General features: G+C 47.6%; 1 protein-coding gene across 5 annotated transcripts in view; it reads left to right on the top strand.

Annotated features, from left to right (window-relative positions):
• Positions 1-18,354, top strand: part of arhgap27l (Rho GTPase activating protein 27, like) — a 47,899-nt gene extending 29,545 nt beyond the window's left edge. For 3 of the 5 annotated variants that reach the window (XM_056406292.1, XM_056406293.1, XM_056406291.1), the window contains 4 exons: positions 15,667-15,734; positions 16,746-16,833; positions 17,712-17,813; positions 18,047-18,353. In XM_056406292.1, the coding sequence (XP_056262267.1) occupies positions 15,667-15,734; positions 16,746-16,833; positions 17,712-17,813; positions 18,047-18,271 (483 nt within the window). In that variant the 3' untranslated portion in view covers positions 18,272-18,353. Of the gene's footprint in view, positions 1-15,666; positions 15,735-16,745; positions 16,834-17,711; positions 17,814-18,046 lie in introns of those variants that run through there. The other 2 variants (XM_056406295.1, XM_056406297.1) reach the window with 2 other exon arrangements.
• The last annotated feature ends 1,436 nt before the right edge of the window (positions 18,355-19,790 follow it).

The following is a 19,790-nucleotide window of genomic DNA, read 5'->3' as shown; positions in this document are numbered from 1 at the left end:
ATCTCTAAGGCTCCTAGAGGAACCTCATCTCCTTACTCTATCTCTAAGGCTCCTAGAGGAACCTCATCTCCTTACTCTATCTCTAAGGCTCCTAGAGGAACCTCATCTCCTTACTCTATCTCTAAGGCTCCTAGAGGAACCTCATCTCCCTTCTCTATCTCTAAGGCTCCTAGAGGAACCTCATCTCCTTCCTAAATCTCTAAGGCTCCTAGAGGAACCTCATCTCCTTACTCTATCTCTAAGGCTCCTAGGAACCTCATCTCCTTACTCTATCTCTAAGGCTCCTAGAGGAACCTCATCTCCTTACTCTATCTCTAAGGCTCCTAGAGGAACCTCATCTCCTTACTCTATCTCTAAGGCTCCTAGAGGAACCTCATCTCCTTACTCTATCTCTAAGGCTCCTAGAGGAACCTCATCTCCTTCCTCTATCTCTAAGGCTCCGTGAGGAACCTCATCTCCTTACTCTATCTCTAAGGCTCCTAGAGGAACCTCATCTCCTTACTCTATCTCTAAGGCTCCTAGAGGAACCTCATCTCCTTACTCTATCTCTAAGGCTCCTAGAGGAACCTCATCTCCTTACTCTATCTCTAAGGCTCCTACAGAGGAACCTCATCTCCTTACTCTATCTCTAAGGCTCCTCGAGGAACCTCATCTCCTTACTCTATCTCTAAGGCTCCTAGAGGAACCTCATCTCCTTCCTCTATCTCTAAGGCTCCTAGAGGAACCTCATCTCCTTCCTCTATCTCTAAGGCTCCTTGAGGAACCTCATCTCCTTACTCTATCTCTAAGGCTCCTAGAGGAACCTCATCTCCTTACTCTATCTCTAAGGCTCCTGAGAACCTCATCTCCTTACTCTATCTCTAAGGCTCCTAGAGGAACCTCATCTCCTTACTCTATCTCTAAGGCTCCTAGAGAACCTCATCTCCTTACTCTATCTCTAAGGCTCTGAGGAACCTCATCTCCTTACTCTATCTCTAAGGCTCCTAGAACCTCATCTCCTTACTCTATCTCTAAGGCTCTAGAGGAACCTCATCTCCTTCCTCCTCTATCTCTAAGGCTCCTAGAGGAACCTCATCTCCTTACCCTATCTCTAAGGCTCCTAGAGGAACCTCATCTCCTTCCTCTATCTCTAAGGCTCCTAGAGAACCTCATCTCCATACTCTATCTCTAAGGCTCCTAGAGGAACCTCATCTCCTTACTCTATCTCTAAGGCTCCTAGAGGAACCTCATCTCCTTACTCTATCTCTAAGGCTCCTAGAGGAACCTCATCTCCTTCCTCTATCTCTAAGGCTCCTAGAGGAACCTCATCTCCTTACTCTATCTCTAAGGCTCCTAGAGGAACCTCATCTCCTTACTCTATCTCTAAGGCTCCTAGAGGAACCTCATCTCCTTACTCTATCTCTAAGGCTCCTAGAGGAACCTCATCTCCTTACTCTATCTCTAAGGCTCCTAGAGGAACCTCATCTCCTTCCTCTATCTCTAAGGCTCCTAGAGAACCTCATCTCCATACTCTATCTCTCAAACTCCTAGAGGAACCTCATCTCCTTACTCTATCTCTAAGGCTCCTAGAGGAACCTCATCTCCTTCCTCTATCTCTAAGGCTCCTAGAGGAACCTCATCTCCTTACTCTATCTCTAAGGCTCCTAGAGGAACCTCATCTCCTTACTCTATCTCTAAGGCTCCTGAGAACCTCATCTCCTTACTCTATCTCTAAGGCTCCTAGAGGAACCTCATCTCCTTACTCTATCTCTAAGGCTCCTAGAGGAACCTCATCTCCTTACTCTATCTCTAAGGCTCCTGAGGAACCTCATCTCCTTACTCTATCTCTAAGGCTCCTAGAGGAACCTCATCTCCTTACTCTATCTATAAGGCTCCTAGAGGAACCTCATCTCCTTACTCTATCTCTAAGGCTCCTAGAGGAACCTCATCTCCTTACTCTATCTCTAAGGCTCCTAGAGGAACCTCATCTCCTTACTCTATCTCTAAGGCTGCCTGAGGAACCTCATCTCCTTACTCTATCTCTAAGGCTCCTAGAGGAACCTCATCTCCTTCCTCTATCTCTAAGGCTCCTAGAGGAACCTCATCTCCTTACTCTATCTCTAAGGCTCCTAGAGGAACCTCATCTCCTTACTCTATCTCTAAGGCTCATAGAGAACCCTCATCTCCTTACTCTATCTCTAAGGCTCCTAGAGAACCTCATCTCCTTCCTCTATCTCTAAGGCTCCTAGAGGAACCTCATCTCCTTACTCTATCTCTAAGGCTCCTAGAGAACCTCATATCCATACTCTATCTCTCAGGCTCCTAGAACCTCATCTCCTTACTCTATCTCTAAGGCTCCTAGAGGAACCTCATCTCCTTACTCTATCTCTAAGGCTCCTAGAGAACCTCATCTCCTTACTCTATCTCTAAGGCTCCTAGAGGAACCTCATCTCCTTACTCTATCTCTAAGGCTCCTAGAGGAACCTCATCTCCTTACTCTATCTCTAAGGCTCCTAGAGGAACCTCATCTCCTTACTCTATCTCTAAGGCTCCTAGAGGAACCTCATCTCCTTCCTCTATCTCTAAGGCTCCTAGAGGAACCTCATCTCCTTACTCTATCTCTAAGGCTCATGGAGGAACCTCATCTCCTTACTCTATCTCTAAGGCTCCTAGAGGAACCTCATCTCCTTACTCTATCTCTAAGGCTCCTAGAACCTCATCTCCTTACTCTATCTCTAAGGCTCCTAGAGGAACCTCATCTCCTTACTCTATCTCTAAGGCTCCTAGAGACCTCATCTCCTTACTCTATCTCTAAGGCTCCTAGAGGAACCTCATCTCCTTACTCTATCTCTAAGGCTCCTAGAGGAACCTCATCTCCTTACTCTATCTCTAAGGCTCCTAGAGGAACCTCATCTCCTTACTCTATCTCTAAGGCTCCTAGAGAACCTCATCTCCTTACTCTATCTCTAAGGCTCCTGAGGAACCTCATCTCCTTACTCTATCTCTAAAACCTAGAGGAACCTCATCTCCTTACTCTATCTCTAAGGCTCCTAGAGGAACCTCATCTCCTTACTCTATCTCTCAGGCTCCTTGAGGAACCTCATCTCCTTCCTCTATCTCTAAGGCTCCTAGAGGAACCTCATCTCCTTACTCTATCTCTAAGGCTCCTAGAGGAACCTCATCTCCTTACTCTATCTCTAAGGCTCCTAGAGGAACCTCATCTCCTTACTCTATCTCTAAAACTCCTAGAGGAACCTCATCTCCTTACTCTATCTCTAAGGCTCCTAGAGGAACCTCATCTCCTTACTCTATCTCTAAGGCTCCTAGAGGAACCTCATCTCCTTACTCTATCTCTAAGGCTCCTAGAGGAACCTCATCTCCTTACTCTATCTCTAAAACTCCAGAGGAACCTCATATCCTGACTCTATCTCTAAGGCTCCTAGAGAGACCTCATCTCCTTCCTCTATCTCTAAGGCTCCTGAGGAACCTCATCTCCTTCCTCTATCTCTAAGGGTCCTATAGGAACCTCATCTCCTTCCTCTATCTCTAAGGCTCCTAGAGAACCTCATCTCCATACTCTATCTCTAAGGCTCCTAGAGGAACCTCATCTCCTTACTCTATCTCTAAGGCTCCTAGAGGAACCTCATCTCCTTCCTCTATCTCTAAGGCTCCTAGAGGAACCTCATCTCCTTACTCTATCTCTAAGGCTCCTAGAGGAACCTCATCTCCTTACTCTATCTCTAAAGCCTCCTAGAGGAACCTCATCTCCTTACTCTATCTCTAAGGCTCTAGAGGAACCTCATCTCCTTACTCTATCTCTAAGGCTCCTACAGAGAGACCTCATCTCCTTACTCTATCTCTAAGGCTCCTAGAGGAACCTCATCTCCTTCCTCTATCTCTAAGGCTCCTAGAGGAACCTCATCTCCTTACTCTATCTCTAAGGCTCCTGAGGAACGTCATCTCCTTACTCTATCTCTAAGGCTCCTAGAGGAACCTCATCTCCTTACTCTATCTCTAAGGCTCCTAGAGGAACCTCATCTCCTTACTCTATCTCTAAGGCTCCTAGAGGAACCTCATCTCCTTACTCTATCTCTAAGGCTCCTAGAGGAACCTCATCTCCTTACTCTATCTCTAAGGCTCCTAGAGGAACCTCATCTCCTTACTCTATCTCTAAGGCTCCTAGAGACCCCTCATCTCCTTACTCTCTATCTCTAAGGCTCCTAGAGGAACCTCATCTCCTTCCTCTATCTCTAAGGCTCCTAGAGGAACCTCATCTCCTTACTCTATCTCTAAGGCCTCTAGAGGAACCTCATCTCCTTACTCTATCTCTAAGGCTCCTAGAGGAACCTCATCTCCTTCCTCTATCTCTAAGGCTCCTAGAGGAACCTCATCTCCTTACTCTATCTCTAAGGCTCCTAGAGGAACCTTATCTCCTTACTCTATCTCTAAGGCTCCTAGAGGAACCTCATCTCCTTACCCTATCTCTAAGGCTCCTACAGAGGAACCTCATCTCCTTCCTCTATCTCTAAAACTCCTGAGGAACCTCATCTCCTTACTCTATCTCTAAGGCTCCTAGAGACCTCATCTCCTTACTCTATCTCTAAGGCTCCTAGAGGAACCTCATCTCCTTACTCTATCTCTAAGGCTCCTAGAGGAACCTCATCTCCTTACTCTATCTCTAAGGCTCCTAGAGGAACCTCATCTCCTTACTCTATCTCTAAGGCTCCTAGAGGAACCTCATCTCCTTACTCTATCTCTAAGGCTCCTAGAGGAACCTCATCTCCTTACTCTATCTCTAAGGCTCCTAGAGGAACCTCATCTCCTTACTCTATCTCTAAGGCTCCTAGAGGAACCTCATCTCCTTACTCTATCTCTAAGGCTCCTAGAGGAACCTCATCTCCTTACTCTATCTCTAAGGCTCCTAGAGGAACCTCATCTCCTTACTCTATCTCTAAGGCTCCTAGAGGAACCTCATCTCCTTACTCTATCTCTAAGGCTCCCAGTGAGGAACCTCATCTCCTTACTCTATCTCTAAGGCTCCTAGAGGAACCTCATCTCCTTACTCTATCTCTAAAACTCCTAGAGAACCTCATCTCCATACTCTATCTCTAAGGCTCCTAGAGGAACCTCATCTCCTTCCTCTATCTCTAAGGCTCCTAGAGGAACCTCATCTCCTTACTCTATCTCTAAGGCTCCTAGAGACCCCTCATCTCCTTACTCTATCTCTAAGGCTCCTAGAGAACCTCATCTCCTTACTCTATCTCTAAGGCTCCTAGAGGAACCTCATCTCCTTACTCTATCTCTAAGGCTCCTAGAGGAACCTCATCTCCTTACTCTATCTCTAAGGCTCCTAGAGGAACCTCATCTCCTTCCTCTATCTCTAAGGCTCCTAGAGGAACCTCATCTCCTTACTCTATCTCTAAGGCTCCTAGAGGAACCTCATCTCCTTACTCTATCTCTAAGGCTCCTAGAGGAACCTCATCTCCTTACTCTATCTCTAAGGCTCCTAGAGGAACCTCATCTCCTTACTCTATCTCTAAGGCTCCTAGAGACCCCTCATCTCCTTACTCTATCTCTAAGGCTCCTAGAGGAACCTCATCTCCTTACTCTATCTCTAAGGCTCCTAGAGGAACCTCATCTCCTTACTCTATCTCTAAAACTCCTAGAGGAACCTCATCTCCTTCCTCTATCTCTAAGGCTCCTAGAGGAACCTCATCTCCTTACTCTATCTCTAAGGCTCCTGAGGAACCTCATCTCCTTACTCTATCTCTAAGGCTCCTAGAGGAACCTCATCTCCTTCCTCTATCTCTAAGGCTCCTGAGGAACCTCATCTCCTTACTCTATCTCTAAGGCTCCTAGAGGAACCTCATCTCCTTACTCTATCTCTAAGGCTCCTAGAGGAACCTCATCTCCTTACTCTATCTCTAAGGCTCCTAGAGGAACCTCATCTCCTTACTCTATCTCTAAGGCTCCTAGAGGAACCTCATCTCCTTACTCTATCTCTAAGGCTCCTAGAGGAACCTCATCTCCTTCCTCTATCTCTAAGGCTCTTAGAGGAACCTCATCTCCTTACTCTATCTCTAAGGCTCCTAGAGGAACCTCATCTCCTTCCTCTATCTCTAAGGCTCCAGAGGAACCTCATCTCCTTACTCTATCTCTAAGGCTCCTAGAGGAACCTCATCTCCTTACTCTATCTCTAAGGCTCCTAGAGGAACCTCATCTCCTTACTCTATCTCTAAGGCTCCTAGAGAACCCTCATCTCCTTACTCTATCTCTAAGGCTCCTAGAGGAACCTCATCTCCTTACTCTATCTCTAAGGCTCCTGAGAACCTCATCTCCTTACTCTATCTCTAAGGCTCCTACAGAGGAACCTCATCTCCTTACTCTATCTCTAAGGCTCCTAGAGGAACCTCATCTCCTTCCTCTATCTCTAAGGCTCCTAGAGGAACCTCATCTCCTTACTCTATCTCTAAGGCTCCTAGAGGAACCTCATCTCCTTCCTCTATCTCTAAGGCTCCTAGAGGAACCTCATCTCCTTACTCTATCTCTAAGGCTCCTAGAGGAACCTCATCTCCTTACTCTATCTCTAAGACTCCTAGAGGAACCTCATCTCCTTACTCTATCTCTAAGGCTCCTGAGGAACCTCATCTCCTTACTCTATCTCTAAAACACCAGAGGAACCTCATCTCCTTACTCTATCTTTAAGGCTCCTAGAGGAACCTCATCTCCTTACTCTATCTCTAAAACTCCTGAGGAACCTCATCTCCTTACTCTATCTCTAAAACTCCTAGAGGAACCTCATCTCCTTACTCTATCTCTAAGGCTCCTAGAGAACCTCATCTCCTTACTCTATCTCTAAGGCTCCTAGAGGAACCTCATCTCCTTACTCTATCTCTAAGGCTCCTAGAGGAACCTCATCTCCTTACTCTATCTCTAAGGCTCTAGAGGAACCTCATCTCCTTACTCTATCTCTAAGGCTCCTAGAGGAACCTCATCTCCTTCCTCTATCTCTAAGGCTCCTAGAGGAACCTCATCTCCTTACTCTATCTCTAAGGCTCCTAGAGGAACCTCATCTCCTTACTCTATCTCTAAGGCTCCTAGAGGGACCTCATCTCCTTACTCTATCTCTAAGGCTCCTACAGAGGAACCTCATCTCCTTACTCTATCTCTAACGTACCTAGAGGAACCTCATCTCCTTCCTCTATCTCTAAGGCTCCTAGAGGAACCTCATCTCCTTACTCTATCTCTAAGGCTCCTAGAGGACCCTCATCTCCTTCCTCTATCTCTAAGGCTCCTAGAGGAACCTCATCTCCTTACTCTATCTCTAAGGCTCCTAGAGGAACCTCATCTCCTTACTCTATCTCTAAGGCTCCTAGAGACCCCTCATCTCCTTACTCTATCTCTAAGGCTCCTAGAGGAACCTCATCTCCTTACTCTATCTCTAAAACTCCTAGAGGAACCTCATCTCCTTACTCTATCTCTAAGGCTCCTAGAGGAACCTCATCTCCTTCCTCTATCTCTAAGGCTCCTAGAGGAACCTCATCTCCTTACTCTATCTCTAAGGCTCCTAGAACCTCATCTCCTTCCTCTATCTCTAGGCTCCTAGGAACCTCATCTCCTTACTCTATCTCTAAGGCTCCTAGAGGAACCTCATCTCCTTACTCTATCTCTAAGGCTCCTAGAGGAACCTCATCTCCTTACTCTATCTCTAAGGCTCCTAGAGGAACCTCATCTCCTTACTCTATCTCTAAGGCTCCTAGAGGAACCTCATCTCCTTACTCTATCTCTAAGGCTCCTAGAGGAACCTCATCTCCTCTATCTCTAAGGCTCTAGAGGAACCTCATCTCCTTACTCTATCTCTAAGGCTCCTAGAGGAACCTCATCTCCTTACTCTATCTCTAAGGCTCCTAGAGGAACCTCATCTCCTTACTCTATCTCTAAGGCTCCTAGAGGAACCTCATCTCCTTACTCTATCTCTAAGGCTCCTAGAGGAACCTCATCTCCTTACTCTATCTCTAAGGCTCCTGAGGAACCTCATCTCCTTACTCTATCTCTAAGGCTCCTAGAACCTCATCTCCTTACTCTATCTCTAAGGCTCCTAGAGGAACCTCATCTCCTTACTCTATCTCTAAGGCTCCTAGAACCTCATCTCCTTACTCTATCTCTAAGGCTCCTAGCTGTACCTCATCTCCTTACTCTATCTCTAAGGCTCCTAGAGGAACCTCATCTCCTTACTCTTTCTCTAAGGCTCCTAGAGACACCTCATCTCCTTACTCTATCTCTAAAACTCCTAGAGACCTCATCTCCTTACTCTATCTCTAAGGCTCCTAGAGGAACCTCATCTCCTTACTCTATCTCTAAGGCTCCTAGAGGAACCTCATCTCCTTACTCTATCTCTAAGGCTCCTAGAGGAACCTCATCTCCTTACTCTATCTCTAAGACTCCTAGAGGAACCTCATCTCCTTACTCTATCTCTAAGGCTCCTAGAGGAACCTCATCTCCTTACTCTATCTCTAAGGCTCCTAGAGAACCTCATCTCCTTACTCTATCTCTAAGGCTCCTAGAGGAACCTCATCTCCTTACTCTATCTCTAAGGCTCCTAGAGGAACCTCATCTCCTTCCTCTATCTCTAAGGCTCCTAGAGGAACCTCATCTCCTTACTCTATCTCTAAGGCTCCTAGAGGACCCTCATCTCCTTCCTCTATCTCTAAGGCTCCTAGCTCTATCTCTAAGGCTCCTAGAGGAACCTCATCTCCTTACTCTATCTCTAAGGCTCCTAGAGGAACCTCATCTCCTTCCTCTATCTCTAAGGCTCCTAGCTCTATCTCTAAGGCTCCTAGAGGAACCTCATCTCCTTACTCTAAAACTACAGAGGAACCTCATCTCCTTACTCTATCTCTAAGGCTCCTAGAGGAACCTCATCTCCTTACTCTATCTCTAAGGCTCCTACAGAGGAACCTCATCTCCTTACTCTATCTCTAAGGCTCCTAGAGGAACCTCATCTCCTTCCTCTATCTCTAAGGCTCCTAGAGGAACCTCATCTCCTTACTCTATCTCTAAGGCTCCTACAGAGGAACCTCATCTCCTTCCTCTATCTCTAAGGCTCCTAGAGGAACCTCATCTCCTTACTCTATCTCTAAGGCTCCTCGAGGAACCTCATCTCCTTACTCTATCTCTAAGGCTCCTAGAGGAACCTCATCTCCTTACTCTATCTCTAAGGCTCCTACAGAGGAACCTCATCTCCTTCCTCTATCTCTAAGGCTCCTAGAGGAACCTCATCTCCTTCCTCTATCTCTAAGGCTCCTAGAGGAACCTCATCTCCTTCCTCTATCTCTAAGGCTCCTAGAGGAACCTCATCTCCTTACTCTATCTCTAAGGCTCCTAGAGGAACCTCATCTCCTTCCTCTATCTCTAAGGCTCCTAGAGGAACCTCATCTCCTTACTCTATCTCTAAGGCTCCTAGAGGAACCTCATCTCCTTACTCTATCTCTAAGGCTCCTAGGAACCTCATCTCCTTACTCTATCTCTAAGGCTCCTAGAGGAACCTCATCTCCTTACTCTATCTCTAAGGCTCCTACAGAGGAACCTCATCTCCTTACTCTATCTCTAAGGCTCCTACAGAGGACCCTCATCTCCTTACTCTATCTCTAAGGCTCCTAGAGGAACCTCATCTCCTTCCTCTATCTCTAAGGCTCCTAGAGGAACCTCATCTCCTTCCTCTATCTCTAAGGCTCCTACAGAGGAACCTCATCTCCTTACTCTATCTCTAAGGCTCCTACAGAGGAACCTCATCTCCTTCCTCAATCTCTAAGGCTCCTACAGAGGAACCTCATATCCTCCTTCATCTCTCTCCATCCTCCTTCATCTCTCTCCATCCTCCTCCATCTCTCTCCATCCTCCTCCATCTCTCTCCATCCTCCTTCATCTCTCTCCATCCTCCTCCATCTCTCTCCATCCTCCTTCATCTCTCTCCATCCTCCTTCATCTCTCTCCATCCTCCTCCATCTCTCTCCATCTCTCTCCATCCTCCTCCATCTCTCTCCATCCTCCTCCATCTCTCTCCATCCTCCTCCATCTCTCTCCATCCTCCTTCATCTCTCTCCATCCTCCTCCATCTCTCTCCTTCATCTCTCTCCATCCTCCTTCATCTCTCTCCATCCTCCTCCATCTCACCATCTCTCTCCATCCTCCTCCATCTCTCCATCTCTCTCCATCCTCCTCCATCTCTCTCCATCTCACCATCTCTCTCCCTCTCTCTCCATCCTCCTCATCTCTCTCCATCCTCCTTCATCTCTCTCCATCCTCCTCCATCTCTCTCCATCCTCCTCCATCTCTCTCCATCCTCCTCCATCTCTCTCCATCCTCCTCCATCCTCTTCCATCTCTCTCCATCTCCCCCTCACTGGTGAACTAGACTCTGAGGTACTTGATCTCTTTCTCTTGGGGGTCTCTGGCCCCCCTGGAGGACCAGTCCCCGGTTCCCTCAGACCACCAGGGCCTCAGGTGGAGGTGCTGACTCTCATCCCCAAACCCGACCGCCCCGCCCAGGCTGCTCCTAGACATCCTGTCCATGAAGATCACCATCAGGACCGGTGATGGAGGGCAGCCCTGGTGAGGCCGACACCACCGAGAACATGTCTGACTTAATGCAGATCCTACTGCAGGTCTACAGAGACCGGATAGCCCGTAGCAACGAGTCCAGAACCCCAGACTCCTGCAGCACAACAACCCCGAGGGACCCGGTCCAAGGCCTTCTCCAAGTCCACAAAGCACCTGTAGACTGGTTGGGCTCCCAGGACCCCTCCAGTAGTCCTGGGGGTAAAGAGCTGGTCCTCAGTTTCACGACCGGGACGGAATCCACATTGCTGGTCTTGAGTCTGAGGTTGGACCAACAGATCCCCCCTGCTGAGAGCAGCCTGGGTCGGCCTTTGCCAGAACCTCCTCGAGGCCGACCGAAAGCCTTCACCATGGCCTCCCCGAACTCCTCCCTCTCTAACTCCATCTATTGTTCATCTGGTCACATGACATCTATTGTTCTGTCCATCCGGGAGAGGGATCCTGATCCAATGTGAGGTCAAAGGTCAGGGATGTCGTATTTGTACAGATTCTAAAGTCCTTTAAAGGGAATTAGTAATTGTGGATTATACAAAATATACTGACTCCGGGGAGGAAGTAGAGTTAGTAATGGAGAGATGAAGATTCATCCATAAGGAGAGAGGAGAGAGGAGCTCAGTGTATCCTAAGCGTCCATAAGGAGAGAGGAGAGGAGAGAGGAGCTCAGTGTATCCTAAGCATCCATAAGGAGAGAGGAGAGGAGAGAGCTCAGTGTCTCCTAAATGTCCATAAGGAGAGAGGAGAGGAGAGGAGCTCGCCCAAGGGAGAGAGGAGGAGAGAGGAGCTCAGTGTATCCTAAACGTCCATAAGAGAGGAGAGAGAGCTCAGTGTATCCTAAACGTCCATAAGGAGAGAGGAGAGAGGAGCCCAGTGTATCCTAAACGTCCATAAGGAGAGAGGAGAGGAGCTCAGTGTATCCTAAGCGTCCATAAGGAGAGAGGAGGGCTCAGTGTATCCTAAGTGTCCATAAGGAGAGAGGAGAGGAGCTCAGTGTATCCTAAACGTCCATAAGGAGAGGAGAGAGGAGCTCAGTGTATCCTAAACGTCCATAAGGAGAGAGGAGAGGAGCTCAGTGTATCCTAAACGTCCATAAGGAGAGAGGAGGAGAGGAGCTCAGTGTATCCTAAGCGTCCATAAGGAGAGAGGAGAGGAGCTCAGTGTATCCTAAACGTCCATAAGGAGAGAGGAGCTCAGTGTATCCTAAGCGTCCATAAGGAGAGAGGAGAGGAGCTCAGTGTATCCTATGCGTCCTTAGGGAGAGAGAGGAGAGAGGAGCTCAGTGTATCCTAAGCATCCATAAGGAGAGAGGAGAGAGGAGCCCAGTGTATCCTAAGCGTCCATAAGGAGAGAGAGAGGAGGAGCTCAGTGTATCCTAAGCGTCCATAAGGAGAGAGGAGAGGAGCTCAGTGTATCCTAAGCGTCCATAAGGAGAGAGGAGAGGAGAGGGCTCAGTGTATCCTAAGCGTCCATAGAGAGAGGAGAGAGGAGAGCTCAGTGTATCCTAAGCGTCCATAAGGAGAGAGAGGAGAGGAGCTCAGTGTATCCTAAGCGTCCATAAGGAGAGAGGAGAGGAGAGAGGTGCTCAGTGTATCCTAAGCGTCCTTAAGGAGAGAGGAGAGAGGAGCTCAGTGTATCCTAAGCGTCCATAAGGAGAGAGGAGAGGAGAGGAGCTCAGTGTATCCTAAGCGTCCATAAGGAGAGAGAGGAGAGAGGAGCTCAGTGTATCCTAAACGTCCATAAGGAGAGAGGAGAGAGGAGCTCAGTGTATCCTAAGCGTCCTTAAGGAGAGAGGAGCTCAGTGTATCCTAAGCGTCCATAAGGAGAGAGGAGAGAGGAGCTCAGTGTATCCTAAACGTCCATAAGGAGAGAGGAGAGAGGAGCTCAGTGTATCCTAAGCGTCCATAAGGAGAGAGGAGAGGAGAGAGGAGCTCAGTGTATCCTAAGCGTCCATAAGGAGAGAGGAGAGGAGCTCAGTGTCTCCTAAGCGTCCATAAGGAGAGAGGAGAGGAGAGAGGAGCTCAGTGTATCCTAAGCGTCCATAAGGAGAGAGGAGAGGAGCTCAGTGTATCCTAAACGTCCATAAGGAGAGAGGAGCTCAGTGTATCCTAAGTGTCCATAAGGAGAGAGGAGAGAGGAGCTCAGTGTATCCTAAACGTCCATAAGGAGAGAGAGAGAGGAGCTCAGTGTATCCTAAACGTCCACAAGGAGAGAGGAGAGAGGGCTCAGTGTATCCTAAACGTCCATAAGGAGAGAGAGGAGAGAGGAGCTCAGTGTATCCTAAACGTCCATAAGGAGAGAGGAGAGAGAGCTCAGGGTATCCTAAGCGTCCATAAGGAGAGAGGAGAGAGGAGCTCAGTGTATCCCAAACGTCCATAAGGAGAGAGGAGAGGAGAGGAGCTCAGTGTATCCTAGCGTCCATAAGAGAGAGAGAGGGCTCAGTGTATCCTAAGCGTCCATAAGGAGAGAGGAGCTCAGTGTATCCTAAGTGTCCATAAGGAGAGAGGAGAGAGGAGCTCAGTGTATCCTAAACGTCCATAAGGAGAGAGGAGCTCAGTGTATCCTAAGCGTCCATAAGGAGAGAGGAGCTCAGTGTATCCTAAGCGTCCATAAGGAGAGAGGAGAGGAGAGAGGAGCTCAGTGTATCCTAAACGTCCATAAGGAGAGAGGAGAGGAGAGGAGCTCAGTGTATCCTAAGCGTCCATAAGGAGAGAGGAGAGAGGAGCTCAGTGTATCCTAAGTGTCCTTAAGGAGAGAGGAGAGGAGCTCAGTGTCTCCTAAGCCATTCATTGCATCCTTGGTGTCCTCCGCCAGCTGTCTGATCTGCACAAACTGAAGAGGAACCTGTCTGACCGGAGCTCAGATTCTGACCAGCATCACGTAGGTCCTGCGTTCTGATTGGCTGCTGAAGTCCTTTTGTGTGTGCTGGGAACCGAAGGACCCAGTGTTTGACGAACGGGTTGGGATTCAAATTAACACCTCATGTCTAACATCTCATGTCTAACACCTCATGTCTAACATCTCATGTCTAACACCTCATGTCTAACATCTCATGTCTAACACCTCATGTCTAACACCTCATGTCTAACATCTCATGTCTAACACCTCATGTCTAACATCTCATGTCTAACATCTCATGTCTAACATCTCATGTCTAACACCTCATGTCTAACATCTCATGTCTAACACCTCATGTCTAACACCTCATGTCTAACACCTCATGTCTAACATCTCATGTCTAACACCTCATGTCTAACACCTCATGTCTAACACCTCATGTCTAACATCTCATGTCTAACATCTCATGTCTAACACCTCATGTCTAACACCTCATGTCTAACACCTCATGTCTAACATCTCATGTCTAACATCTCATGTCTAACATCTCATGTCTAACACCTCATGTCTAACACCTCATGTCTAACATCTCATGTCTAACATCTCATGTCTAACATCTCATGTCTAACACCTCATGTCTAACACCTCATGTCTAACATCTCATGTCTAACACCTCATGTCTAACACCTCATGTCTAACACCTCATGTCTAACATCTCATGTCTAACACCTCATGTCTAACATCTCATGTCTAACATCTCATGTCTAACACCTCATGTCTAACACCTCATGTCTAACACCTCATGTCTAACACCTCATGTCTAACACCTCATGTCTAACACCTCATGTCTAACATCTCATGTCTAACACCTCATGTCTAACATCTCATGTCTAACACCTCATGTCTAACACCTCATGTCTAACATCTCATGTCTAACACCTCATGTCTAACACCTCATGTCTAACACCTCATGTCTAACACCTCATGTCTAACACCTCATGTCTAACACCTCATGTCTAACACCTCATGTCTAACACCTCATGTCTAACACCTCATGTCTAACACCTCATGTCTAACACCTCATGTCTAACATCTCATGTCTAACACCTCATGTCTAACACCTCATGTCTAACATCTCATGTCTAACACCTCATGTCTAACACGTCATGTCTAACATCTCATGTCTAACATCTCATGTCTAACACGTCATGTCTAACACCTCATGTCTAACATCTCATGTCTAACACCTCATGTCTAACACCTCATGTCTAACACCTCATGTCTAACATCTCATGTCTAACACGTCATGTCTAACATCTCATGTCTAACATCTCATGTCTAACACCTCATGTCTAACACCTCATGTCTAACATCTCATGTCTAACATCTCATGTCTAACATCTCATGTCTAACACCTCATGTCTAACATCTCATGGGCGGCTTTAGCTCAGTGGGGTAAGAGGGCCGTCCTGCAACCGCAGGGTTGTGGGTTCGATCCCCGCTCTCCCCATTAGCTGCAAGTCGAAGTGTCCTTGAGCAAGGCACTGAACCCCCAGTTGCTTCCCGGGCGCTTCACCGCAGCCCACTGCTCCTTAATAACTAAGGATGGGTTAAATGCAGAGAACTAATTTCCCCTTGGGGATTAATAAAAGTGTATATTCTAACATCTCATTTCTGTTGGTTGTTCTGGTTGTTCTGTTCGTTCTGTTGGTCCTATTGGTTGTTCTGGTGGTTCTGTTGGTCCTCTTGGTTGTGTTGGTTCTGTTGGTCCTCTTGGTTGTTCTGGTTGTTCTGTTGGTCCTCTTGGTTGTTCTGGTTGTTCTGTTGGTCCTCTTGGTTGTTCTGTTGGTTCTGTTGGTCCTCTTGGTTGTTCTGTTGGTTCTGTTGGTCCTGTTGGTTGTTCTGTTGGTTCTGTTGGTTCTCTTGGTTGTTCTGGTGGTTCTGTTGGTCCTCTTGGTTGTTCTGTTGGTCCTCTTTGTTGTTCTGTTGGTCCTCTTTGTTGTTCTGTTGGTCCTCTTGGTGGTTCTGTTGGTCCTCTTGGTTGTTCTGGTGGTTCTGTTGGTGGTTCTTAACCCTAATCCTTATTTTGTCCCATATAAAAAGATAGTTGCTACAATGTGACACACCTACACACACACACACACACACACACACACACCACTCCCATGTTGACACAGGAGTCACAAAGCGGACATGCAGGTTTAACCCTGGAGGCGGGTCTGTCTGTCTATCCCTACAGGTCCACCAACTGGAGAAAGCAGGAATCATGAACAAGACCAAAGTAGTCGATCACGGGAAAAAGATCAGGTGAGATACTTCAGCTCAAACTTTATTACAAACAATCTCATCTTTGTTCAACTGGACATACGACAACCTAGTACAACATCCACAAGTACCAGGATGTAGGAGACATCCACAAGTACTAGGATGTAGGAGAACATCCACAAGTACCAGGATGTAGGAGAACATCCACAAGTACCAGGATGGAGGAGAACATCCACAAGTACCAGGATGTAGGAGAACATCCACAAGTACCAGGATGTAGGAGAACATCCACAAGTACCAGGATGTAGGAGACATCCACAAGTACCAGGATGTAGGAGAACATCCACAAGTACCAGGATGGAGGAGACATCCACAAGTACCAGGATGTAGGAGACATCCACAAGTACCAGGATGTAGGAGAACATCCACAAGTACCAGGATGAAGGAGAACATCCACAAGTACCAGGATGTAGGAGAACATCCACAAGTACCAGGATGTAGGAGACATCCACAAGTACCAGGATGGAGGAGAACATCCACAAGTACCAGGATGTAGGAGAACATCCACAAGTACCAGGATGTAGGAGACATCCACATGTACCAGGATGTAGGAGAACATCCACAAGTACCAGGATGTAGGAGACATCCACAAGTACCAGGATGTAGGAGAACATCCACAAGTACCAGGATGTAGGAGAACATCCACAAGTACTAGGATGTAGGAGACATCCACAAGTACCAGGATGTAGGAGACATCCACAAGTACCAGGATGTAGGAGAACATCCACAAGTACCAGGATGTAGGAGAACATCCACAAGTACCAGGATGGAGGAGAACATCCACAAGTACCAGGATGTAGGAGACATCCACAAGTACCAGGATGGAGGAGACATCCACAAGTACCAGGATGTAGACATATTTAGTCCGGCCCCATCCTCACGACACCGTAGTTTGAACATGGTCTGTAAAGTCACATGATAGATTTGGTTCCTGATGTTCTTCATGATAGATTTGATGTGAGTCCACATCGTTGTTGTTTTTGTTGTTGACAGGAAGAACTGGAGTCAGTCATGGACTGTCCTCCACGGGGGAATCCTCACCTTCCACAAAGACCCCAAGTCTGTTCCCACTGGGACTGCTGTAAGAACGAGACACTCTTCTTCTTGTTCCTCTTGTTACTCTTGTTGTTGTTGTCCTTCTTGTCCTTCTTGTTTTTGTTATTGTTGTTATTGTCCTTCTTATTCTTCTTGTTCTTGTTGTTCTTCTTGTCCTTTTTGTTCTTATTCCTCTTGTTCTTGTTATTGTCTTTCTTGTTGTTATTGTTCCTCTTGTTCTTCTTCTTCCTCTTGTCCTTGTTCTTCTTGTTCTTCCTGTTCCTCTTGTCCTTCTTGTCCTTGTTCTTCCTGTTCCTCTTGTCCTTCTTGTTGTTCTTCTTCCTCTTGTTCTTCCTGTTCCTCTTGTCCTTGTTCTTGTTGTCCTTCTTGTTGTTCTTGTTCATCTTGTCCTTCTTGTTCTTGTTCCTCTTGTCCTTGCTTTTCTTGTCCTTGTTGTTCTTATTATTCTTGTCCTTCTTGTTCCTCTTGTTCTTCTTGTCCTTCTTGTTCTTATTCCTCTTATCCTTCTTGTTCTTCTTGTCCTTCTTGTTCTTATTCCTCTTGTTCCTCTTATCCTTCTTGTTCTTGTTTCTCTTGTTCTTGTTACTCTTGTTCTTCATTTCCTTCTTGTTCTTGTCCTTCTTGTTTCTCTTGTTCCTCTTGTTCTTCTTGTCCTTCTTGTTCTTGTTCCTCTTGACCTGCTTGTTCTCGTTGTTGTCCTTGTTCTTCTTGTCCTTCTTGTTCTTGTTCCTATTGTTTGTTCTTCTTGTCCTTCTTGTCCTTGTTCTTCTTGTTCTTCTCTGGAATGAACTAATGACATTAAACATGTAAATATTTTAATGTGTGCCAACTCGTCAGTCCTTTGACCAATCACAGAAGTGATCCCTCTCTCTGATGATGATGATGACTTCCTGTCTCCTTCAGAGCAAAACATCTCAGATTGTTCCAGAACACACGGTGGAGCTGAGAGGAGCCTCCGTGGGCTGGGCCGCCAAGGACAAGTCCTCCAAGAAGAATGTCCTGGAGGTGTGTTCAGGAAAAGAGTTGCTGACCGTCTGGAGTCCACGTGTGACGTCCACGTGTGACGTCATCATGTGACCGCTGCCCCCTGTGGTTGTTGTAGTGTACTGCCAGTGGAGGCCCCTCCCCCCATTACTCCTTAAGCCTCCTTCAAGAATAAATAATTTTATCGTCAAGTTCTGGGTTTGTTTAAAAGACATCGGGTTGTTTGTTTGTTTGTTTGTTTGTGTGTGTTGCAGCTAAAGACCCGTCAGGGCTGCGAGTACCTGATGCAATACGACACTGAGAGCATCATCAACGACTGGCTGAAAGTGATGCAGGACACCATGAGACAGCTGGTAACCAACACGGTGACATCACGCTACACGGTGACATCACGCTACACGGTGACATCACGCTACACGGTGACATCACAGCTACACCGTGACATCACGCTACACCGTGACATCACCGCTACACCGTGACATCACGCTACACCGTGACATCACGCTACACCGTGACATCACCGCTACACCGGGACATAATGCATCACCGTGACATCACCGCTACACCGTGACATTACCGCTACACCGTGACATCACCGCGACACTGTGTCATCACCGCAACACCGTGTCATCACCGCTACACCGGGACATCACGCTACACCGTGTCATCACCACTACACCGTGATATCACGCTACACCGTGGCATCACTGCTACACCGGGACATCACGCTACACCGTGTCATCACCGCTACACCGTGACATCACTGCTACACCGGGACATCACGCTACACCGTGTCATCACCAATACACCGTGACATCACCGCTACACCGGGACATCACCGCTACACCGTGATATCACGCTACACTGACATCACCGCTACACCGTGACATCACTGCTACACCGTGATATCACACTACACGTGACATCACCGCTACACCGTGTCATCACCGCTATACCGTGTCATCACCGCTACACCGTGACGTCACGCTACACCGTGACATCACGCTACACCAGGACATCACGCTACACCGTGACATCACCGCTACACCGTTTCATCACCGCTACACCGTGACATCACGCTACACCGGGACATCACGCTACACCGGGACATCACGCTACACCGTGACATCACCGCTACACCGTGATATCACGCTACACCGTGACATCACAGCTACACCGTGACATCACCGCGACACCGTGTCATCACCGCTACACAATGACATCACTGCTACACCGGGACATCACGCCACACCGTGACATCACCGCTACACCGGGACATAACTGCTACACGTGACATCACACTACACCGTGACATCACCGCTACACCGTGACATTACCGCTACACCGTGATATCACGCTACACCGTGACATCACTGCTACACCAGGACATCACGCTACACCGTCTCATCACCGCTACACCGTGACATCACCGCTACACCGGGACATCACTGCTACACCGTGATATCACGCTACACCGTGGCATCACTGCTACACCGGGACATCACCGCTACACCGGGACATCACGCTACACCGTGACATCACTGCTACACCGTGACATCACTGCTACACCGTGATATCACACTACACGTGACATCACCGCTACACCGTGTCATCACCGCTATACCGTGTCATCACCGCTACACCGTGACATAACGCTACACTGTTTCATCACCGCTACACCGGGACATCACGCTACACCGTGACATCACCGCTACACCGCTTCATCACCGCTACACCGTGACATCACGCTACACCGTGACATCACCGCTACACCGTGACATCACGCTACACCGTGACATCACAGCTACACCGTGTCATCACCGCTACACCATGACATCACTGCTACACCGGGACATCACGCTACACTGTGTCATCACCGCTACACCGTGACATCACCGCTACACCGGGACATAACTGCTACACGTGACATCACGCTACACCGTGACATCACCGCTACACCGGGACATCACGCTACACCGTGACATCACCGCTACACCA

The sequence above is a fragment of the Pseudoliparis swirei genome, chromosome 23 (assembly GCF_029220125.1).
Source record: "Pseudoliparis swirei isolate HS2019 ecotype Mariana Trench chromosome 23, NWPU_hadal_v1, whole genome shotgun sequence".
In the NCBI taxonomy this organism is placed as follows: Eukaryota; Metazoa; Chordata; class Actinopteri; order Perciformes; family Liparidae; genus Pseudoliparis; species Pseudoliparis swirei.
This window is presented reverse-complemented; position numbering and strand designations above follow the sequence as displayed.